The 25,253-nt window shown below is 36.9% G+C and overlaps 1 protein-coding gene across 5 annotated transcripts in view; it reads left to right on the top strand.

The window, feature by feature from the left end:
* Window positions 1-25,253, top strand: part of TFPI (tissue factor pathway inhibitor) — a 124,874-nt gene that overhangs the window by 49,287 nt on the left and 50,334 nt on the right. For 4 of the 5 annotated variants that reach the window (XM_071434449.1, XM_071434453.1, XM_071434450.1 and 1 more), the window contains 2 exons: window positions 9,879-9,970; window positions 18,249-18,355. In XM_071434449.1, the coding sequence (XP_071290550.1) occupies window positions 9,879-9,970; window positions 18,249-18,355 (199 nt within the window). Of the gene's footprint in view, window positions 1-9,878; window positions 9,971-14,970; window positions 18,001-18,248; window positions 18,356-25,253 lie in introns of those variants that run through there. The other variant, XM_071434454.1, reaches the window with a different exon arrangement.

Here is a 25,253-nt window from a genome sequence, read left to right as displayed (position 1 = left end):
CCATGTTTATTAAATCTTGTGGTTTTCTCTAGAGCCAGATCCCTGGATTTTCCTGCCTGACCTCTTTGTAGGTTATTATCTGGAACATTTAATAGTAGTCAATAGTTTTTTTCCCTAGTTTTTACAAAGGGGTACTTCATCCAGCTTTATTCAACTTCTCATTTGTTTCTGCTTACAGTAAATCAATTTATATCCTTGCTCAACTTTAAATTAGGCCTAATCTTAACTTGTAAGAGCAACTGCTTATAGGTAAACTCAGATTTCTCTATTCACCATATTCTGCCTTCATCCTTGAGTGTAGTGTTGGCAAACACTGTGTTTTCTTTCCCCAGTCTGTTTCGAGGCCAAGCCCATTGCCAAAGCTGAGTTCTGAGGACTAACAAAGAAATATTAATATCTCTTCAATCTGTTTTTACATTTTGTTTGTATCACTTTACCTTAAAGTCTGAACCAATGTTAGAGTGAAAACAAAAGTATACTTCCTTGGTGTCTGAGTTTCTTTAGTAGCCTGGGTAGTTTTTTGCTATGTTTGCACTTATTCTGTTTTTAGTGCATGGGATGCAGTCATGATTCGGGTGTCAATAACATTATTTCAACTCAGAGACCTCAGAAAACACTAAAGAAATAAAGTGAAATACAATTACTGAGCATCTAATGAGTTGTGTAATTCTGTATTAACTACAAAACCAACCAATTTAATTACTATCTCTTTACCTGTGGAGCACATTCTGCAGGTGATTGCAAAACATCCCAAGTATTAGCACCTAAAATTAGCCAAACCAGAAAGACTCCAAATAGAGTGGAGGTTTCAACCCCAAGTAAAATGCATAATATAGTGTAGTACAAATACATGCCAGTAATTATCCTGATCATAATATTTTAATAATTTTAAATAAAATTATTTGGTTTTATCTTCATAATTATTTTTAATTAACCATCTGGTCCTTGGCCTGTGCTCTCTGCTGATAGTACTCTGTTTCTATTTTTAATTTTTCTGCTTACAGTAATGGGGTCTGGGTGTGTGTGAAGAGTTATAACAGGAGAATTGCTTTGCTTGGCACAAATAAATCACAAGTTCAACAGAATATGATGTTGATGTTGACTCAAAAGAAAAGATTCTTGAATTGTAACAGTTTTTAGAAAAGTTTGCAACTTATTTTAAGAGGTCAGCACTAACTTCTAGAGTGTGAAGTAGTCTGTGGAGGCCATGGAGATTTCTTATCACTTTCACACAGTTTTTTGCCTCATTATAACCTTTGTAGTTCAGTGCTCTCAAGAAATCGATGTGGATTTAAAAATGAATGTACATACCTTAATGAATCATTCAACTGTGTTTTAAAAGTTGTTTCACTTTCTTGGGTTTTTTTTTGTTTTTTTTTTTCCAAAAACATCTGTGTGATCTGAAACAAGAATTGTGGAGAAAAATAAAGTCAGCACAGGGAAGACTTTTATCATAAAGTTTTCAAAGTCCGCTTGGCTGAAATAGGACAGAATTCCCCCCTGGGAGAAGCTGAGTTATATCACAAGGTCCATGCTGACTGCAGCTCTGCTTCTTTATGAGCCAGTCCTCATCAATCATATTTATTGTTAGCAATCCAAGCTGTGTGTGTAGTAAATTAACCTCTTTTCAATCCTCTTTGGCTAATCTTTTACAACACTATCTCAATGCATAAACTGGGTATTAAATAATATATATTTTAATTCTCAGGCTGAATCCTTACAAGATGCTGATGTCTTAAATCATACTTCTAACAGCCTGCTGAAAAATATGTGATTTTTGAAAAGTAGCAGAAAACAATTGTTCCACTTTGCCTTTCCATATCACAGGAGGAGACAGTGATCATCTCTCTTTGGAGAGCACTTTCTGATTGCATTGGCTCCTGAGCACACCAGATGTCCTTTTGGATACCTAGTGGCAATAAAAATTAGCTGTTCACCTTCTTGAGAGAGAAGAAGTAAAAAATTGTGCTCCCAAGTTGTATGCTTCAAAATATTTCTGCATATCACAGACCTCTTACTATTTTCTCCAACTTCAAGACCCCCTAGGGTGGGTATTCCACCAGATTCCTACCACCCCTCCCATCAGTGAAAAAAGATTTATGATCAAGATAACTTCTTACAATAGCGCTTGAAAGCAACTTAGGAAACTCATGGAAAGCCTTCCCATTCAACAAGTGTGCATCTGTGTGCCAGCAGCAGCTTTAGTGGAGTTTACCTGCCTGGAATTAGACAAAACTCTGAGTGATTAAAAAATATCTTCAAAGAAACCCTTGATATTCAAACTTGAATATCAAAAACTTGATTTTCAAAAATATCAAGTCATACCTTGAAAAGGCAAAACTGTAGATAGGCCTGAACCATCCATATTTTCCAATGCTCCCTGAAGCTGCCTTTTTACATTGGCTCTGTGTATAAAAATGGGCCAGGAACTCTAAAGTGGAGATCACTTTTAGCTCCCTCACAAACTCTTTCTCAGTGTGATTCAGGTTTTGTTTCTCTCTCTTGGTTACTTGCATGGATTAATCTCTAACAAAAAGACTGAAAAGAGCAAGAAACATTTCTTTTTGTTCTAGTAGGTGTGGCAAAATTCATCTTCTCCCCTAGCAAAAGCAGCTGAGATACATGTACCTGATATCACTGAAGGATCTTTGCCATTCCTCAACACAGTGCTACTCTTGGGAGCTGCTGAAGGAAATGGCACTATCTACAAATTGAAAACCTCTTTTTTCATTCTCACAGACAGCAAGGCTTGGCTTGCAGAAATGAGCTGTGACATGGGGTAACCTTACCAACAGAGTGCTGCAAGTTTTCCTCACCAGTGGATTTCTCGAAGGCTTCCTCTGTGTATTTCATGATCAAGGCCATGCCTATAGGGGGATGAATAAGCAGAAATACTGTGGAACAGCACCCACAGGTCTAAATTACAATTTAAATTAGTTTTAATTAGGTCTGGATAACATATGCATGTTATTTTTTTAACAATAGAAGGATGAGCAGGTGAATAGGAATCAACTCTTACTTTCCTTTCAGATGCAAAAAAATACCAAGATGCATTATGAATCCAGCTAATGAGAGATCCAAACAAATGGAGTCTGGTGGTGTTTAACATCACAGGTCTTTACCTGGGGAGGTCTATGTGGTTTGAGAGCAGGGCTGAGCTAGCAGGCTTCCTAATCCTAGTATGCCTGTTCTCTGTGACAGATAACACCAACTTTTAAAGAAAATTCCATTATTAATAATAAGTTCTTTTGAAGCCCAAACTCCAATACCGAAGGCGCACTTTCTTCCTATTTTTGTTTTGAAGGTACAATTATATATGATATTGATCAATTCCAGTCTCTCAGTAACTGACATTTAATTTCTTTTGTGTCTTTTGCAAAAGCATCAATACAGTGTTCAGCTCTGAGAAATTTAGTTCTTCAGATGGGCTCTGTTCTGCAGTTCTGAGCTATATAAGGTATTTTAGACAGCTTGATTTTTAATAAGCACATTTTGCTCAGATGTGGATGAATGAAAGAGCTGTAAAGAAAGACACTTTAGAATGCATGGGAGAATCATATCTCCATGAATTTGATAAGTTCTTTAAAGGAAGGCAAGATATTCTGTAACTTTTATATTTTAATTAAAATAAGGAGAGACCAAGGTCCATCCTCCCTCTTGAGTCTTCTGTCAGCTGCCAGGTTTCATGAGACCAGTGAAGTTAACCCTTTCCTGGAGAGTCAATGACAGCTTCTTGAGGCTGTCTGTATTGAATCTTTGAGTTCCTGAAGGGGACAGCTGGGGCAATAACTCACAATTTGCTTGAGCTGCAGAGCTTGCATCTCTCACAAGAGCTTTTCCATAAGTGTGCCTGAAGTGAAGGTACTTGCAAAATGTTCGAAGAGGAGAGGCATAACTGCTCACAAAAGACCTTTGCCTTAGAGTACCCAAACATTGAGGATTCCTGTTCAGAAAGGAGCTGCCTAACCCCACACAGATGTGCTGTGCAGCAGCACTGCTACTGCCAGACATAAATGAGCACAATGAAAAATGTCTGACACAGGCCATGTAATTAAACTCTGAAAGCCCAGATTTATTCACAGAAGGAAAACATGCATCAAAGAATGCCAGCTTACAAGGCCACTATCTCTGGCTGAGAATGATTGAGCTGAAGTTTGTCCAAGGCAGGAAATGTATCCTCCTGTATCAAAAATGTCATCTATTGAATGTCATATCACAGGTGAATACTATTCAAAGCAGTGCATTGCAAATGTTATTGAATTAGGACAGATCTTATTTTTCACTTTCCTACTTTTCAACATAAATTAAGACGATTATGAGACAAGTTTTTATATGGCATTATCATACCTGAGGCAGGCAGGGATCTCACAGTCATGGGTCACCACCCAAGGCAATAGGGACACCGTTCTTCAACAGTGTAATCTGACTTGTGACCTGCCATGAATTCGTGCTCACTTTCTCCAGAACATATATACTTCACTGTATATATTCTCCACTATATATAATGTACTTTATGTACAGAAATCAGAAAGTTTCATCATCTCTGTGACAGTGAGCTCCATGTCACCACTTCTTCTAAAAGCTGGTAAATTGAAGAGATGCAGTTTGATCCCATTTTATCTCTGCTTATGCTAGTGAAGGGTATTTTGTCTGTTAAATCAGCTTCAGAGTGAGACCTCTGTTATTTTCTAGTGCAGTGTTTCATACATGCAATCGCTTTAACATGTTTTTCCATTTGATTCATTAGCTGTTAAATATATCTGAGTAAATGCACCAATTTTCTCTAAAGCTTGAATCACACTCATTAAAAACCTGCAGTTTCCCATAAACAGTTAGCAGGGATTGGTGAATTTGCAAGAAGCCCTTACAGTAATGTTTTGCACAGAACTGGTGACTGATAGCTGCTGAATAGAGGAACATTTTTAGTCCAAAGTTATGATCAGTGCTTTCTGTTTCACAGGTTCTAAGAAAAACAAGATTATATGATCAAATAGAGGAAGGAACTGTGTTTAATTCAAGTATAGGAGGTTTTATATCCTTATTTACAGAAAGACACTGTAAAGTAGACAAAACCAAATTTGAAAGGGATCAAGCAAATCCTAGAAATAGAGGTTATTTTGCAGTATAAGTACATGATTTAAAAGTTGAATGTAACCCTCCAAGTCTCTTAGTAGTTGTAGATGCAATCCTAAAGCAATAAAAAAGTTGTTCCCAAGTCCAGAGCTAAATGTAATTTCAATATATAAATCTCACTCTTGGGGAATTTGCATGTTTTAATTGTTGTTATGCTTGCTTTGGATGAACAGTGGGCAACTGATGCCAAGTTTTGTCTTCATATGACACCAATTAAAAGAGAAAGGTTTTGGTGACCTAACAAGGATTACTCCCCCGAGTCTATACATACATTTGTTTATGCTGATTGGGGGGGAAAAAAAGTATTTTAATATAATAAACAGAATTTCTGATGTTCTTTCTCTTCATTACTAGAAGATAGGATGGTGAGAGGGACAATTACTTGTAATGTAATTGTGTTACTTGAAATCACCACTTTTGCAGTGTCCTTAACACTGGAGCATCTAATAACACACAATTTATTGGATCTGAAGTTAAGTCAGCTGAGTGGTACTTGGGTAAAAACAGCCTCTTGAAAAGCCATAGTACATTATACAAGCAGTAGAGTCAAGGGACACCTAACAAAAAGCAAAGCTGTAACAAGTAATAAATTCACTTACAGGCTTTCATCATCTTAGGGGTGTTTAGGCACAAGAACAGAAGTTAAAATGCACAGGAACAGAGATTTGCCTGTAGTATGACATCAGACTCTTACCAAGAGTCACCCAACACACCACACTCAAGCCCTTGACTAAAACAAGACATTTGTCATCCCACAGGATCAGTGTCTTCCACAGGCACTGTCGCATCAAAGCCACTGTTGGAGCAGCCAAAAAAAGATCTGCTGAGCAGAGCTGAAATCCTACACAAGAGGGAATCTGGAGATGTCTGTGTCTGGGAAAATTGTCTTTTAGGAAGTTTTTGGAGTGTGAATTCATGTGCTTACAGAATTTTTGTGGTTTTCATTATGTTTAATGAAGTTTTATTTTACTCTCCAGAAAAACAAAGAGAGATCAGTGTGAACTTTTGGCTTGTTCTTCAGTCATTACGATTTTGCTTGATCTTTATACGAAATTGTAGCTCTTAAATTTGATGCCACTGATGCTGATGTAAGATTTTAAATTACTTGGATTCAAACTATGGCTACTTACATTTTCTGTGTGATTCTAGGGAAACTTTTTTACTCTATCTCAACTTATAGTCATAGTGCTGGCTCACTGACTTCTGGGGTATTTTCAAGCAGGATCGGATCTTCTGCTTGTTTTTAAAGTAGTTTCACTGGAGTAAGAACAGTCTTCATCATGTGAGGATATGGTTCTGTGTTATTAACCCTGTGCTGGGACAACGATTGAAATGCCTTACTTTGAAGTGACAGTAAGATATCACCCAGAAACTTAGAAATGCATCTAAAATGATTTTAAGTGCATTCACCTTTCCTTTTCCTTTTTTTTTTCTTTTCATACAAATCTGGGAATGTGCTCATGAGATACCATCCATTAAAGTGCTTTTGTACTATTTGACAGTAGAATTCCACTTTTTAAAAAAGCTTTCCTAAATGGAAGTGCTGGCATTTTTCTGATAGCTCTGGTGATGTGGAAATTGGAGCTGTTTTCTGCTGTCTCTCATCCCCTCAGTATTCTAGTTATGCAAGAGCTAATTTGTGTGGAAATGAGAGAACTGATAGTCTAGCCAGCTCATTAGGTGCAATTAAAAGAAAACCATCCCTCAGGGCCAATGAAAATCACCACCAGAGAAATAATTGTTCATGTTAGAGGGCTGTCTTCCCTTAAGCACAATAATATTGTATTGGTGTGTATTTGTCATGCACTTCTTATGGCTCTACATGAAATAACACTTTCTTGCAAGGGTCATTTGAACCTGGCCTCTATCTTTTCTTATAGGTAGAAGTTAAATGCCAAGATTGGCAAACTTCTTTAGGAAGTTGATTTTCAAACATCGCTTATGTAGTTTGATAATTCAAGTTTTTTATTAAACTTTTCTTTTCAATGAAAATTTCTGTTACAGAAAATAGAACATTAAAGAGTATAGTATAATAGCTGGGTGAAGTTAATGACTGTGTAGACTTGCTGAAAGATAAAATTTTGCAGTATAGATTGTATTTGCAAAATACCCAATGCAATGATTGTTGAAATCATTCATCTGAAATGATTCTTCAAAACAAAATTATGGAAGCTATGCTGGGATCAATTATACTGAGACTTTCTTGTCTTCCAGCACAGGAGTATTTTGGAGCAGTGAATATTTCTGGATATGCAGATCAATCTGCTGCATCCATCCTTGAAACTCCGATGTGTGCCACAAGTGGCTGCTTATTTCTCTATTTTCTCAGATATTTAAAAACACAGCACTGATGCATTTTCATCATTACATTCAATATTGACTTGTTTGTTGTGATATGCTCTCAAGAGTTGATATTCTATCAGTTCTTGTTGAATGGGCTGCAGCCTTTTCTTCAGGGAGACTCTTTAGAATTTAGCAGATCTCAGCATTAGTAAAACATTCCCAATGATCATCTTAAATGTTTCACTTGTTCTCTCTCACACTACTGCCTCAAAATTGTCTTCTTAGACCTTTGTCAGTGATGTCCAGAGATCTTCAGAAAAAGCCCCAACTTTTTGGGTTTTTTAAAATCATAAAAGATGATACTCTTCTCTTATGATTGAAGATAATAATAAAGAGCATTATTCTAATTTCAGATTCTCCCCTTTTTCATGTTGTAATGCAGTATTTCACAGAAAGAAATGATAAGTAACTATGAAGAACTGAAAATAATTGCTCTGATACATTAAATACTTCAGTATAATTGCCATCTGAAAGCCACAAGCAAACTTCATTAGTTTCTTCTTTGCAACAAAAGATTGACACTTTCCAGAACATCAAGATGACTTAATTTGCTGTATAATAAAGAAAAACATTTGTAAATGACAGATTTAGTTTTTTTCCTATTGATCAAGGTTGCAATTACGAAAGCAATTAACTTTTTAGATCTCCATTAGGGTGCAAATGAAATCTAAAAAAGTTTTAACATGACAGGGAGTCATGTTATTTTTTTGCAATAAAATGGATTTTAATTTTCAGTTATTTTTTTGCAATAAAATGGAATAGCAGTGGTTGTCAGGAAGTTTAGCAGTGAATCATGTTCTGATATGCAGACAGAAATCATTCTGTCCTTCCAAAATACATGTGTGCCAAGTACAGGAAATAGTATCTTGAGACATTATGTTACCATTTTTTATGTTCTTCTATTGAAACTGAACCAATTGGTCTTCAGGTTCTTAATTTTTTTATTCAGGTAAATCAGTTAACAGAATTTTACACAGCTGATGAATGGTCACATTTGACCTTAGTTTGCATTCATCAGTATCACTGTGCAAAAACTAAGTTCTGTGATTAATATTTTATAAGGCCCAATGTGTATTGTACACAGGTGCTACATAAGTTTACAAAAAAGTAGCTTTAAAGGAGCAATGTGATGAAAAACAGAATGCTTTGCCCTCTATGTTGTCCAAGGTAAAGTAATTTGAATTTGATATTCTACTTTTGCTTGTGAGCATGAGGTTTAGTTCCACTGGCTCTGATTATCACAGATTTTCTCCTTCCAATCCTAAATGAGGGTTATCATGGAAACACTGAAACTAAGAAATGAAAAAAAAAAACCACCTTCTAATAGAAATATGAATTACACCAAGAATGTCCATTAGCATCATTACCTTAAGTAGTTCTAAATCAGTGGTTTTCAGAATTAGGAAGAAATGTCAGCAGAATGCCTCATTCTGCTACTTACTTTGTAATTATAGATTAAGAGTAACAGTGACACCCACCTTTCCTCATGCCATGATGTCCAGCAGGACTGTCCATTAGAACAATAAATATTAAATTAATGGGGGGAGGAGAAGAGAAGAGACCTAGGGAAAAAATTACCCAAGGACAATAAAAAAATTATATACTCATATGGATCTTATATGACCTCATGAGTGACACAACCTTCTATCACCTCTCAGCACCCAGGGGAATTTTCTGGTCAGAATCCCTGAAAAATAAGGATGTCTGTGTGATTATCACATATAACTTATTTGGAAGTATAATGGTGAAAATTTTTCCTGATACCTTGATCACTTTTTTTACCTTATCTGTATCTCAGATGAAACTCATGGTGAAACTAACAAAATTTAGCACTTCTTGAAAAGGTTATTTAAAAGTCTGAGATAGAAAATGAGAGCTACAATATTCTAATACAAGTAGAGAATGTATCTAGAAATTCAAAACAGTTGTTGAGACTGAAATGTGGTATTTTATGCTGTGTCAGTGAATTGATTTGGTTTTTGAAGTGTTTCTTTAAATTCTTTTTATTAGTAACCATATTTAGTTCACGTCACAGACACAAACCCAATATTTTGGCCCAAGAATAAATCAGTCAGGAGTCAAAAAGATCACTGAGACAAATGAGAGGGAAAATTGAAATCCATTTAAATTATTTTTTTTCCTCTAAAAAATTATTACAGTACTAAAGAGTGACTGGAAGCTTTATAGTTTTGAGAATTCAGGCTACACCACATTAAGAGCCTTTGTAGTCTTAAATAAATGGGAATGAGAAAGAGGAGGAAAATATGGGTAAACAGCAGCAGTAAAATTGAAAATTCAGCTACAGTAATTCAATAAATTAGTGGCAAAATGGGAAGTACAGATCTCACAATCACTAATGAGTCATTCATTAAAGTGAACTACATTTCAATTTTTATTTTTAGGTGGAACTCGGACCTGAGTTATTTGTTGCTGTCAAACGTGTGCCTGTGTTCATTTCTGGCATTATTTTGGTTGAGCTGCCTCAGCTTTATCTGTAAGTAGTTTCTGAAATAAATGCCATTCTTCACAAACAGAGATACTGAAAGAAATGAAAATGCACATTCCTTGAGCTGCTGGTGCTGGTAGACAAAGGAATGGGAGAGGGGAAGTATGTAATGTATAAGGTCATTGAATTGAAATGACTCCCCAGTTGCTTAAATTTTTCTGGAAACCATCCCATGTATAAAAGAGATCAGTTATAATCTAAATGCTAAGGAATGGTTTCTATGGCCAAAAAAAATTTTTTTCTTTAGTAACTAGGATGCTAAAGAGTAAATTTCCTTATTATCTACTGATTAGCTACTTTGCCTTCTATCTAACTGGTTCTGTACTTCTAAGCTTTGCATATTTTAGTGAGGAAACAAACAGTACCATGATAGCAGTAAGAACATTTTGTATTTCTACGATATTCTGTATATTTTCTTTCTGTGGTATCTTGTGTTTGGGCTTAAACTGCAAAAAGGCATTATCAGAACTACCATTATTAAAATGCATGCAAGTCTTCAGCTCTCAAGAGATGAATGAACCAGTTTCAGGAAACTGCTGAAACAAAGCAAGGAAAACTCATATGGAAAGCAGTGCTGGAGGCTCAGCATATGTCTGTGACAAAGGGTGTTTAGATTTGTTACAGTGTGTGTTACCTCTGCTTAGAGAAATTTATTGCTCTCAGGTAATGAGAGCTCCTTGGGAGCACAGGTTTAGTAATTGAGCCATAAAAGATTAAAGCATGAACAAACCCAAGCCCTGTTACATTTTGTTTTCTTTGTGACTTCCAAGTGACTGCCTCAGCAGCAACTGCCTTTTCCTTTCCTAATCTGAAACAGTTTCTCAAGGATAAATCATACTAATCATCACATAACCATTCCCTGCATCCACTTCAAAACCAGCAAAGATGCTTTGATCACATTAATGTTTGATTAAGGTTTTTGCATAACAATGCAGAATATTTAATTTTTGGTTAAGCAGAAAGCTGAGGCTTTTAGGTCTGTTGCCAAAAAAAAGCCTGGCATTTACCTATCTGGGGAATCATCTTGTATTGGATATAAGAAGTCACAGGGCATATGGTAGTCTATAAATGAATTATTTTTCCAGACAGTTTCAACATAATAAAGGTAAAAGACTGAGTGGCTTGAAGGAGGAGCTGTTGGTGCATGACCAGAGTTTTTAACTATGTGTTTCTCATCAAGATACTAAAATGGTTGTCCCACAGATGCCCATTAAATGCTTGTAGATACTTTAGAAGAATTCATTTTGGATTGAATTTTGCAAAAATGTAGATACTTGAGAAGAAACTCTTTTAAAAGGGAAAAGGGTTGTTTGTTTGTTATTGCATTCTCATCTTGATAGTATCAGTCATGTCTTGTTGAAATAGACTCTGAGTGGAAAAAGTATTCAGTAAATTCTAGTTTTTTCCTCACATGGATATAAAAAAAGTCTCTAATTTTTATTCTGACTGGCTATTTCTTCTCTTTAATAATTAGGGGATCACTTTACTTTTGAATCTGTTCACAGGAGGTGAATCTGCTTTGGCTACCTATCCCATAAGAAAAAAATTCTGAAGTTGTTTTCTTCTATTCATTATGGATAGCAAATTAAGAAACAAGTAACTACATATTCCTTATAATTACAATGAATATGATTTTTAAATTTATTTTTATATATTATTTTATTATTATTATATTTATTATTATAATTATTATATATTTATTTTTATATATTTTTTTTTAACCAGGGTGTTCTCATGTAAGACATAATTCTACTGTGTTTGTTTCCTGCCCTTAATTTGGTTATATTCTTTGTCTTATTATCAAAACGGTTCAATTGTAAGTGAAGAAGAGTCCCAGAAATTACAAGGTCTGTTGAAGAGAACTTGCTGTGCTTTAATACAACAAGTAGTAACAAGCAGTGCTTGACCTGTTTGTATATAGCACAAGCTGGGGCAACAAAGTGGTAGCAAGATCTACGAATTATTGATCTTTTTCCTGCTCCTTTTTCTTTTCTTTCTGTTAAAGCATTGATCTCCACACATGGAGATGTTCTGTTACTGCTGTATTGAAGGCAAATTACTTAAGAAACTGAAACTCTCTAGTTTGAGTCAGTGTTTTCCTTTTTTTGTTTTTAATTAGTCATTGCCAACAAAGATAGGGAGCAGGTGGTTATGGCAATGGAAACCACTAAAATATCTATTGTTCCTTTGTCTCTGTGCCAGGATCAACAATTGCTGGTACTATTAAGAAGCCCATAAAAACATTTGCTCTGGGAAGAGGTTGGCAGTGAGAAAATATTAAGGTGAACTTTAAGCAGTGAAGAAGCTACTGAAACCCCTAAAATTAGCCTTAGTAGAACTGGAGACATTTTATGACTTAGTCTGTTTCTGCAGCTTATTTCCACTAAACTTTGTCTAATAACATGCTTTACTTTTCTTCCCTCACCTCCAATTTTAGTTCTCTTACAGAACACAGATGCATGCTCTAATAAATAGACAAAATTGATGCATAGATTTATTTCCTTTCTTATGTAACCTGGTTCTCATGTAATGCTTCTTATCACTTAGTCAGTCTTTTTACTCCACATCCTTTCTGTTCCATGTCCCTGTGCTCACTTCTAGCCATTTATGAACTGGACAGAATTTAATACACAATGAAGTGGTTTGTGTTTATTAAAAGTATTTCAACCAATACACAATCAATTGAAATATTCAAGGTTAGGAGCAGTTGAGCAAAGTATTTATTCTACTCACTGGGCTAGGAGCAGAAAGTGCTCTTGAGAATTTACAATATGATTTCATGGAAGATTAGGAAAAGTCTCTCTCTTAGGGTAGCCACACTATCTGAATTCACCATATCCTCTATAAATTTAATGCAGATATAACAGTCTTTATGTTATTACTATAATTTTCCTTAATAGAATATTTAATTTAGTTATCCAAATTATACAGTAAAAAATTAGGAAGTTTAAATTATCTTCATTGTGTCAAAAAAACCCCAAAATGTAGAAAATGTGTCTTAACATACACAAAATAGTTATGATCTCAGTTAATAAGTCTGTGATGTCATCCTGAGTACCACAATAATGATTTACTCACTGCATTATCTACCATCTTGAAACACAATAAAATAATTCACTTTCTTGGCTTTTGTTTTGAAGTAAATAGTTTTCCATTACAACAAAAGAGGAACTTTCCCTTTATCATGAATTATGGTTATTGGAGCGGACCTTAAAAGATCATTCTTATCTCTAATTGTGGAAAGTGAGATGGCTACTGCTGTTTTCATGCAGCATAAATACAGGTTTACTTCAGCCTAGGCAGATTTCAGGTTATACCAGATAAACAGTTTTGCACAAATTTGACCTATCCATTTTTCCTAATTTAAATGATTCACTTCAACTAGGTATTTATAGCTGATAATCACTTTAGAAAATGAAATTTCTACGCAGCGCTTTTTTCCACCAAATAAACTCAAAGCCATATCAATTTGTACTCATTATACTGCATTTCTCTGCAACTGTCAGAAAGTTACTTAAGCATTTCAAGTTATACCAGCATTATGGTATTTAAAAAGTTATTCAAAATATGTACCCTAATAGATTGTCATTCAATCTTGGATTAAAACTCTACAGAAGATTTTTTTTTTTATGAGCTTACCAATGCACAACAAACTTTTAATGCAAGTTTTCTTAAGCTCTGTCACCATCAGCTGCTCTTAGTTCCACATAATCTCAAAGGGTTTTGTATGGAACCAAGAAACACCTCAAAATCAGCAGTTACAGGGCCTCCTCTGTGGGGGTGTTTCAGAAAAAGCCAATAAAGGAAGAGAACTGGTCAGCTGGTGGGATGAGCCCTTAGGAAGTGGCTTCCTTCAATCTGAGCATCACCTAATAAAGTCAAGGAAAATGGAAGGGTAAAAAAAAGAGCAATTAATGAAGGAATTGTGTATCTCAAGAACTCATGCTACCAAATAAAAAATCTGGGGAGATGACTTGGTGAATAATTCTGCAATAGCTGTAATTTCATCCTTCATATAGATAGTCCAGTTATACAGGAGAGTAATAACAATTAAAGGGTTATCGATAGTTCCTATGAAATCAATTGGACAAAAATGAGAAGTACTGTGAAAAGAGGGTGATTCTCCCCCTCCATCATCTTCACAGACAGAGAAGTCCTATTCCTTAAAACTGCAAGTCTAGCATCTTTGAGTATTGTTTTCATTCCTGTTTCAAAGCATGATATGAAAATAGACAGTTCTATCTCTTCCCATTTTGTAGATTGTATTTATCACAAAATTAGATGATGTTGTTTTTACAGCACATGCCAAGTAATTTTATAATAACATTAGCTCATCTTTCTCCCAGTGAAATATATTAATGGCACAAGCATTCTCTTCAAAGAGATGACATTCTCAGAGTAAAAGGAGTAATATCCAAACAATGCTGAGAAGGAATATGAAAGATACCATTTGTATTTATTATTCTTTGTGTGAAATTAAAACTAGCAAACACAGCAAAAGCAGCCAGCTTAGTGACAGTATCACATAATTAGGAAATGCTTGGTGAATGAATAAAATATATTTATTTCCATTATACTCTGATCAAACTGTTCTGATGGTGAGCTCTGTGCATATAGAAGAGGATAAGTAAATTAAAAACGTGGGTTTTCTTCACTCTTTTCCATGTGGCATTATTAGTGTTTTACCAGTAAATAGCCCTTACATTGTAGTACCAGTCTGGGTCCCATTGCAGCATTCTTTTACCTTTATTTCCACAGTACTGTTTCTACAAAGATATCAGCATTTCATTAGCATGAAACTACATAAATTTTTTCAGATTTGGAATAATGTGTGGGCTGATTGAGTTTAGTGGCTTTTAAACAATTTGGTTTTGTGATATTGTGATATCTAATGGAAACAAAATGACTGTTATGCTCCAGATCAAAATGCTGGAGGCTGATAATCTTTCCTGGTTGTAATACCATTTAGGGATTCCTTGGATACCTCTCAAGATACCCAACAGATTTTAAGAAGCAGAATGTTAAGACTATGGACTCAAACTTGCAATTGGATTTGAAGGAAGGAAAGTGTTGGTAACTCCCCTAGTACTGCAGATATCATTAATACTCCTCCCTGCATTTCTTTGTAGATGTTTAGAAAAAACACAGGAAAAGCACCCTCCAATTAAACAGGGGGATTATACTGGATGTAAACCCAGGTTGGTAGCATAATTTTCATTAAACTGCTGGCCAGACTGAAAATAATTACATTATGCCACTGGTTTCCATGAGGGAAACAGTGCGCCCACACTGAGTAAGATTTTATAAAGAAAATAAACTAATAAAGCTCTTAGGACTCTGTGTACTTTGCATGTACTAAACTAACCTGGATTTTTTTCTTTGGTTTGTTTATTCATATGTTCAGACATTATTTAACACTGGGACTAACAAGAATTGATGAATCTTGTCATGCTTTTCAGAGCCTGAGTTATGGGAAGTGACACCACTGAAAGTTATACTTGTTTTATGTGGCCTACAGGCTTCATGCAGAGTGCCATAATATATTTTACTCACATTTCTATAATATGACTGTAAACAAATACTAGTTATGAATGTGGTCCCTGAGAGGAGAATTTGTCTGGAGTCTGTGTGTGAAGGATTATTGATTCCTGCTAGAGCTGAAAGTGAGTAGCAGGTATGGTAAATAAATCAGGAATCCATTATACAGGTGCATTACTGCCAGAAACACTTGCTTGAATTTGTTTTTGTTGTTGTTTTTGAACACATGATTATTGCCATCAAGATATTTTTCTTATTGCTTATACAGTGTTTTTTCCACTCCTTCACCCTTGGGAGCAGCTGCAGAGTCCCTGGGGCAGGACTTAATCTTCTGACCAGGAACAAGGCAGAGAACAGAGGTCCATGACTCTGATCAAATTTTCTAGGACTGGAGAAGTGATGGTACCAGAAGGAAAAATACAAATTAATTTCTTCCATCCTTCCAGAGTCTTCCTTCTGTGCTGCTCATTAAAGCAGCAAAAACCAAGGCACAAAAAGGAGGCATGTCTCACCCTGTCTAACAAAGCTGTCCACACTGCTCTGGCCTTCAAAGCGCTCCTCAGGTCCTGAGTACCAACCTTCTTTCTACTTCTTTGCTCTGTTTTCTTGAACATTTCCTCTCAGTCTTAGTCCCATATTTGTTCTTGTGCTGTAAGGATACAAAATAATAAAAAGGTTTAACTTGGAAGCTTAAGACTTGCTTTCTCAATTTTTTAGGAATTACTGCTTTTCTAAGTGTAATTCAAAACTCTTGTTCCCAGGTGGTCTTGTAAAGTCTGTGAAGATTGTTTTCTTTCCTTGATGCAATGCTATTTTATTCTAACCTGTCTCAAATCATGAGGTAGAGCCCTTGACTCAGCTCTAGTGAATTTTACTTAGCACCCAGAGCAACTGTCAGCAGTGGTCAAGAAAGCTGCTTTGGCATTTCCTACTGGGATCTTCATCCTGTCTCCTGCTTCATACACTTACCAGCTTAGACCTAGCCCCTCACACACTAACCTTCATCTTTTTTCAACTTTTCAGTGAAGATTTTCCTCAGCTTTTTGCTTCTCCACACACTTCTCTTCCTTCAAGGGCTCTCTGTTTCATGCTACTCCTTCACCCAAAGGATTTGCTGGATTTCTCACCTGATTCTTCAGCCCTTTTTGCTCAGTGAATCAGCTGTCACACTCTTTGTGTCTACTTGTACCAGCTGTCCTCCAAATGCTCTTGTGAATAACTCACTGTTTCCTGCCCAAACACAGTAGTAGTCCCTCAGCTCCTCCTGCTCAAACCATTCTGCTCACTGCAAACTCTTCTGGACTCTGCTGAGGAAACCCAGACCCTTCAGCTCTTCCCACTGACGTACTTCAGTGCCTTACCCAAACTCTGCTTCTGGAGGTAAACCACAGAAATTCCCACCAAAATCTTCTCAACGATCTGAAAATATTTCTGTTTGTGAATATGGAAATCAAGCCTTTGTTCAAGATCAAGGAACCTGTGAGTGTTATCTTTTTTTGTAGACTGGACAAGAGGATGCAGGGTAAAAACAGAGAAGAAAGTGAGCAAGGTAATTGTCTCCTTCATGTCATCTCCATTATTTTGGGGATCATCCTTCACAGGCATGAGAAATAATCAAGCCTAGGCACTGTTAAAAGTGGAGGAAGCAATAAGTGCTAAAGGGATTTTAAACATGAATGTAGTAGTTCAAGCACTGGATAAAATTAATTCTACTGAGTGGTATTTACCTACCTCTGGAATAATCCTCCACCAATCTGCTTCTAATCAGAGCTGGCTTGCATCAGAATGTACTTGAACACTACAAACAATTAGAGCATATTGTGAGAATTCCACCTACATAGTGGAGACAAACTGACTGCAAAGATGAAGATAATGAGGTGTTTCTAGAGCCCCAAGAAATGTATGAAATCCAGTTATCAGAGCACTTTACCATTAGCACCAGTGTTCATCAGGCAGTGGAGGGCTGCAGCCCAGTGTGCTAAGTGCTGTCACCTGGGATGTGTTTGGAGGAGCAGCGTGTGCTGGTTGTGGTGCTGATGTCTTGTCAGGCGAGCCCATTGTGGCTCAGGTGAAAGCAGTAACACCACGAGTCACTGAGCCACATCCAGAGCAGGGTGGCTGCAATTGTAGTCTGCTCTCTCATTCTGTGTAAAACCTCTTTTCCACGTGTTTCAAAACAGTTTGGTGCTGATATTTGAAACCTTGATTCTTTGAAAAGTGACTCTTAATCCCGTGAGAAAGAGGTGTCTGGTTCGGTTTTGTTTTTTCTTTTTTTCCATATTTCCTGCTCTTTGAGGACCATCACACCCTCCAGAGAAGGCAGTGCCGGGCCGGCCCCGGGCTAATTGCGGTGATTAATTGCAGGTGAGCTGCGCGAGGGGTTTGTGAGGCAGGCGGGGCCGGGGCGCTCCCCATCAGTCCCACGGCCGGCTCCAAACGGGGTTCTGCGGGACCTGCTGCGCTTATCTCCCGATGAAAAGGTTCGGTTTGTGTTCTTTGTGTGCGTTTGGGTGTTTTTTTGTTTGTTTGTTTTTTGGGGTTTTTTTTTTTGTTAGTTTAAGTTAAGAACGAGGGCGGCTCGAAGCCCAGCAATCTCCAGGTGAGCGCAGTCCTGTGGGAAGGAGCAGGGCCGAAGAGTGATTCACCGATATCGCCATCAACTTTTTACTAAGCACCTGAAAAAAACGAATAATTTACTCACATGCCTTTATTTGTTGTCTTTCCTTAGTGTTATCACACAACATGTGCTGGTGGAGGAGCTGCTGGAACAGCCACAGCCGATGGGAAAAAGCCCATGGAAACCTCGGGAACCGGACGTGCCGTGCCCGTTTTCAGGTCAGGTGTGCATGGAAATAAGGTTTTGTGAAATACTGCAAATGTTGGCTGCAACTTACTTTTACTGCCCCTTTTCCACCCTGACAGACTTTGCTAACTGTGCTCAGTGGCTCAGCTGATGAGGGTAGTAACTGATCAAATTCTTGCATAATTTGGAGTTGTCGCATCTGCTGCATCCTGATAGGAGAGGAAGCAGAACTGTGTGTGGCTGGGAATGAGTTATTAATGAAGTGATTACAGAAACAATGGTTTTGTTTTCTGCTTTGTACCTCATGAAAGCTGTTAGCTTTTCTGAGGCAGGAGGAGGAGGAGGAAAGAGATGTTTTCATTAGTAGCTGCCAGCATCCCAAAGTGCTTCTCGGGTATTGCAAAGCAGAACACTATGAATTGCAGCAGAGATAAGGGATGGTAGAAGCCACACAAGTCTGCTCTGTGCTTCTCTAGATACCATCACAGTGTGTTAAGAGTAAATTAGGGTAGCAGCATCTGTTTGCCACATATGTAAACTGCTAAGTAAACTCCTTGAAGGTAAGAAAAAAATGTTTCTGTTTTGAGTATGAGAACACCTTTTTGTCTAAGTGTTAATATAATAAAAAAAAAAGAAAAATGAACAATAACTCACATGAATATTTGAACAGTTTAACCACTTTAAGTAGGGTTTAGGGAGCATTTCTAGTAAATAGAGTAACTTTTGTGTTCATAAGCACAGTGCTACAACAGTCTGACCTCAGCCTGGGTTAATGGGAAATTATAGAACGAATGAAAATTTCAGTTCTACCATCAGATGCAATATAAGGGGTGGTTTTATTCTCTACCTAGTCCTGAGAGACTAGATGTGAATACTGAGTGTGTTTAGCAGAACTGAGCATTGCATTCCAGTTAATCATTAGAATAGAGCAAAGCATTTATTATTTTCCAAGAGAAGAAGTAAAACCATTCATAGAATATTGATGAGACAATGTGTTTAAGGCTCAGGATTTTCTTTCCTGTGCAGTTTCCAAGGCAGTCCATGAAAATCCCATTCCTTCCAGTCTGGCCTGTGAAAGGCATTGCTGCTTAAACTTCCTCTTGTTCTTTGTGGTTACTGATGATGAAATGATTAGATAATTACAGATTATCTTAGTAGAGTTCTCAAGAATTGTGCTGGACAAAGTTGTTAAAGGAGAAGTGTTGCATAGTGGTTGCTCATTTGTCTTTACCTATTTTTCCCTCACTATAAAAATACACAAAAATTGATAAACATTGACTTAATCACTTCTGACCAACCCCAAGGCCTGAGTGTATGGACTGATCCTTTCTTTTGCTGTCCCTTGATGGAATCTTAACCAGTTAGGATGTTAGTGCTTTGCAGAATTAGGCATCAAAATTGGCCAGACTGACTAAAACGTGGATTTATAAAGTAGAAAGGAAAAAAAATATCGTTTTTCACCAGCTTTTATCTGGCTACATTTTTTTTTTCTTGCTGAGGTTTGGTGTTCTATTGTCTCTTTGACAATAACCTTTTCGAGGCTTTTCAGAGAAAGGGCACATAAGCATTGGAAAGAGTTATTTGTTCACAGCAGTAACATTATTCAAGAAAAATAGGTATGTTACAGTTGGAGAGCAGAATTTTATTTGTATTTTAAGATAATGCCATGATAATTAATAGGACTATTTCAATTTCAGCCTTTCTTCTACTTCTGTGCTGTGCTGCATTGCCATTAACAGGCAGGATTGTGCCCAATAAGTTGGTTTGAACTAGAGTTCAAACTTTAGTCTGAGACTAATTCATTGGATAAGAGTGAAATCTGTCCAGCTTGTAACTTAATGAATAAATTCCATTTTTAAATTTGGTGGAATTGTTCTGTAGTGAGCAGCACTTATTTTGTTCTGTAATGACTTAGTAGAATGGTTTAAGAGGATTCATTGTCAAGCAGCCTCTGGTAGAAATGTGGTCTGTTTTTCTTGCAGTCAGTTTTGGTGCTCCCCTGCCTGAGGAATGAGAGTTTAACTCCCATGCCATGAATAACATTGTGAGGCAGTGTGAACTTGGGAAAAAATGGCACAACGTTTATATCTCTTAGTTAACATGGGGTTTTTTAAATAAATACACAATGGTTGTATCACATTTAGAGAGCTTTTGTACCAGCTGATAGAGATTCCTTGATTGAGCAGCTGATTTCTATAAACAGCCCGTGTGTAGGCAGGGTAGCAGGAGGGCTGATGGGAGGAGTAGGATTTAGGTTTTTATTGCTGATCGTAATCATGTAGTGACTCTGGAGTGTGGGGGTGTGCAGAAAAGGCAGTGAAGAGTTCCATGGTATTTCTGAAAGCAATAAGGGAGAAAAAAATCTCCAAAACCCACTGGGGTAGTTACTATACAAGAGGAAACAAGAAGGTGAGAAAGGCAAGTTTGCTGGTCATTTTCAGCTGTAAGTGCGTTTAAAACACAGGTGTTTGTTTTTAAAGGTTTTTATAGTGGCGATGAGGGCTTGCAAATTTGAGAATTAGCTAAAGGTAAATGGACAATTTAGATGTGCTGTGAAAAAGGGAAAATTAAGGTGATGCTGCTGAAACCTCACTACGTGATCCTCTCCCTTTTGTTTGAACAAGGCTGTTGATTATCTTTACTGAGATCAGTGAGTTGAGTGAGGACAGCGGGGTGCATGTGATTGCTGGAAACAACAGGAAAAAGCAGAGTGTGGGAGGCTGGGGGATGTAGGAGGATGTCCAGCTTTGGGAGGCAGGGAGTTTTTAGACTGATGAGCATTTGAGCTGTGAAATGCAGCATGGCTGCAGAAAATGTATTGCATTGTTAGAAGGAAAAGGCAGGTTGTTCCCCAAGAGAAGAGAAACCAGGCAAGGGAAGTGACAGCCCCACATTCCTGCCACTAGCAAGCAGGTTCAGAGGACATTGAAAAAGCAAGGAGTCAATGGAATATCTTGTCTGAGCTGTCAGCAGTGAGAATTTCACAGATGAGATCACTGCATCTTTTATAACATGAAAAACAACAAGAGTTTAGATAAAGCTTCAACTTCAGTGCTGATGGCTCAAATCTGGTTGCAGTTACTGTCTTGTTCTCCCTCAGCTTCTCAGATTAATGGCTACATATGTGCCAGCTGTTTTCTTTTTCCACCCTAAATATATCTGGAGGTACAAAATGTAGTCCCCTGTCAGAGACTGTGCACACAGAATGGGCCAAATGAGGGGTTTGGGCATTTCACTTTTTAGGGTGGACTTGGAATGTAGCTGCGAGCTCAGAGTTGCCTTATTGCTAAACTAATAAAACACATTATTGAGCCAGGTTTCCAGCCTGGAATGGGATGGTTTAGGTTGGAGAGAAAGATCACCCAGTGGCCACCCCCCTGCAAAGGATCTTTCACCCTGTGTGGGTAGGAATGACCATATCACCCACCAGATCATTGTGATTACTTTACTAAACCTTCAAATGGAGCAACCTTGAAACATGCCTGTAATGTTGTAAAATTAACCTGTCAAGTTCAACTGCAACTCTGAGTCAGTAGGGTTTTGAATTTTTATTTTTTTTTAATAATTTTGACTTAGATTTTCTGATTCTAGACACAATATTGATCTACAATCCCAATACAAATACATCATTACAAATGCCTGCATTTGGATGTAATGCTGTCTGCCTATGGAATGGTTGATCTGTGTCATATTATTCTGTAGCACTATACTTGTAAGTTTTCCAGTCCTTTCCCTAACAACTTGAATTAATCAAAATGTTGCCAAATAAGGCTCCCTTATCTAATCTAATGACTTGTTCATGTTAGTTTAAATACTTGCTGTGTAATCAAACTACTTAATAGAGCTATAATTAAGTATAACTTTAACCACAAGGTGTGATTTATGCTGTCAACCTTTTGCTGAGGGAGAGTAAAACTGCTCTTATTCTAAGGAATTCCACTTTTTTGCAGCTTCTTTAAGCAATTTAAATCAGTTTTCGATTCACTTCTGTGTTTACGGAAGTTTGCCAAAGATCAGAAAATAGATGGCAAACATTGCTTCTCTTGTTTCTCACAAGATTTAGTTTTCTCTACTACTACCAATTTGTAATCCAATTTTTCCTACTAAAATATGTGACCCAAGTCTGAGAAGACATTAGGAAACAAAATTGAAGACTAACAATGCCCTCAAATTAAAAAGAACTCTTAGGAGAGGTCGGTGAGGGAAGGATATATATAGGGAAGGATTTTCCAAAGGAAATAATTGAGTTGTTCATCCTGTGCAGGCTTGCAACTTTTTTTAGTGAGATGGCCTGGAAAAAAAATTATTTGTTTATATTTTCATTTCAAAATTCGGCCTGAATATCCCTGTATGTCCAGAGCAAGAGTCTGCCTTAGCTGTGAAGCAGCAGCATGGTCTCTGTGGATTTCATACCCTATTTTCAACCTGTCTGTGTGTGCTGCATTGCTTTACTGCATCCGAGTCACTTCACACTGGGTTTAAACTCCCAAATTAGCTACAAGGAAGCTGGAATGCCTGGAAGATGGTGGGGGAAAAAAGAAAACATGGATTACATCTCAATCAAAAGAATATGCTGAGTGAAAGGGTGATGTACATCTTGTAGTGATGTACACCTCTATTTCCCATGCCAGCTATTTTTGTTTGCCTGTTTTCTGAAAGTAGTTTAAATTGGCAACTAAAGGAATGCAGGAATAAATATCAAATTTCATACTGCTTTTACAATTATTTCCATTATTTTAGGAACTTAATGTATCAGTCTTGGTTTTTTTCCTCTTGTTGAGAGAAAAATTGAGGGGATAGACTGGAGGGGTGAGCATAGTTTTCTGTGTTTTGTGGGTTTTGTAATGAACAGAGGAAAAACACTTCTGTGACTTGCAGCTTATGGTGCAAGATGGAGAGGAAGTGTGGTGTTTTACATGTTTTGACTTTTAACATGGACAGCGATGTGTTCAGGGACTAAGTATTCTCTTAACTTTCATGTTTTATCTCATTCAGTGGTTTTATGTGATATGCATGAACCTTTGTTCAAAAACTTTGTAAGCATTTAAGTATTTATCCAAATTTTCGATGCCATGTTTTTTCACTGTGCACTATTTATAGTTTTAAAAATATAGAAATATTAAATTTATTAATGCAACTTGTTTCATCTTTTACAAGGTTGAATACAATTTGGAAATTGTTGAGTTTTAGCATTACAGGAAATGGCTCAAGCTATGACTTTTACCATAAACTATGTTTGTAATCATTAGCACTTCAGTTTCTCTGTTAATAAGCACCAGTGTGGAATTACTATGAATTTTTTTGAAACCAGAAAGTATGGATTCATCTGGTGCTGATTATCATGTTACCACATGTTAATTATGCCTGGCAAAAAATTTATTCTTTTCCATTATATGTTTGTGGAGAAGCCAGTTAGTTCTGCTTCATTTCAGCAAACTGGGCTGATGCCCAGACAACTATTAGCAGCTTCATTGTCATTATTTATACTGAATGGCAAAATTTGTCATTATCAGGGTGAACTGTGCAACCTGAAAGGGAAATTCTTGGCCAAACATGTTTATGTTTCTTTTCCTTTCTAGTTATGCCATGGTCAGGACAGCTATGTGTCCACAGGCCCTGGTGTTTTTATTGGGTATTTCCATCAATTAAAAAAAAAAAGCCTCATTTTTTGCCACTAGTCTTGGTTATAAGGCATCATGGCCATGTGAGGGAAATCTGTTAAGTACCTGAGGAAAACACCAGTAATGCACTCAAATTGTGATTCAGCTGTGTTTCCCTGGGGTGAATCTGCACAGCCAGGAGTAGAACCCATCTTAGTGAGCAGCTGTGCTACAGTTACTCTGTGATTGTTGCTTTTTTAAGTAACAGTTGTATTTCAGCACCACCTATAGGTATGTAAAGGAAATCTATTTAGCTCAATGGCAGGATTCACAAATGGGTTCTGCATTAATTGAAAGCGAGGTTGTTTGTGATAATTGCATAGCTGCTGTTACATTTTTCATCTTTAACCTTGGCTCAAAAATATAGTAGCATGTTATGTAATGCATATGAGATATGCTATGACATTAAATTTGTTTGATTGAAGGAATATTTAGTATGAAACTGCATGATCAGAGGCCATGAGAGGAAGCTTCATGAGATGCAGTTTTCACAAATAGTGTGAGTTTTGCAGGTTTTGTCTTTTAATGTAACAAAGGACTGGGAGAAAAATTGAAGGTTTTTAATAATGCCAGATTTTCTCTGGATTCACAGGTGGGTTTTCTGTACTTTAGGAAGTGTTTTTATTGATTAAAACTGAAGAATCTGCCTTCATTGTTTAACTTACTCAAATATGGCTAAGATTTATAAGTACCTGGTACATTTTTTGATCCAGTGTCTCTTTACGAGGAATGATTCAGGTTTTTGAATTGGGCATGAGTGGCAGAACTACTGGCCTTTCGAAAAAGAGAAGATATGAGATATAACCTGAGTTCTTACTCAGGTTGCCTGGTTTTCCCAGAGAAAATATCTCAGAAATCACAAATGCATGAGATCTCTGAAGGCCAAGTGTCCCATTATGCCAGTGCCCCCCTGAATTTCATTTTAATATTTTATGCAGAACCTTAAATTTACATACAATTTAAACAAAGGGCTTGTGTTAGGTTTTATGGTTTTTTTCTGTGTGGTTTTTTTTTTTTTTTATTCTGTCTGTAATGGTTGCAAAGAAGAGGACAGAAGTGTTTGTTCTTCCTAGTCAAGCACTATGAGCAGTAGAAAGAGAATTTGTCAGGTCCGTGGAAGGAATTGTCCCTTTTATGACAGTGAACAAGACTGGTGGCAGAGGATAGGAGGAAACATCACTGGCAGATCTTTGTGTTTTGTAGTAAGTGATATTTAGTTATATTAGCTGTTCCTGCAGCTTTCTGTAACAGAGACACCATTTGTTTCTGC

This window comes from Agelaius tricolor, unplaced genomic scaffold (assembly GCF_023055355.1).
Source record: "Agelaius tricolor isolate 1412-34295 unplaced genomic scaffold, bAgeTri1.0.p SCAF_10, whole genome shotgun sequence".
NCBI classification, from domain to species: Eukaryota; Metazoa; Chordata; class Aves; order Passeriformes; family Icteridae; genus Agelaius; species Agelaius tricolor.
Note: the sequence above shows the minus strand (reverse complement) of the source record. Positions and strands in the feature narration are given on the sequence as shown.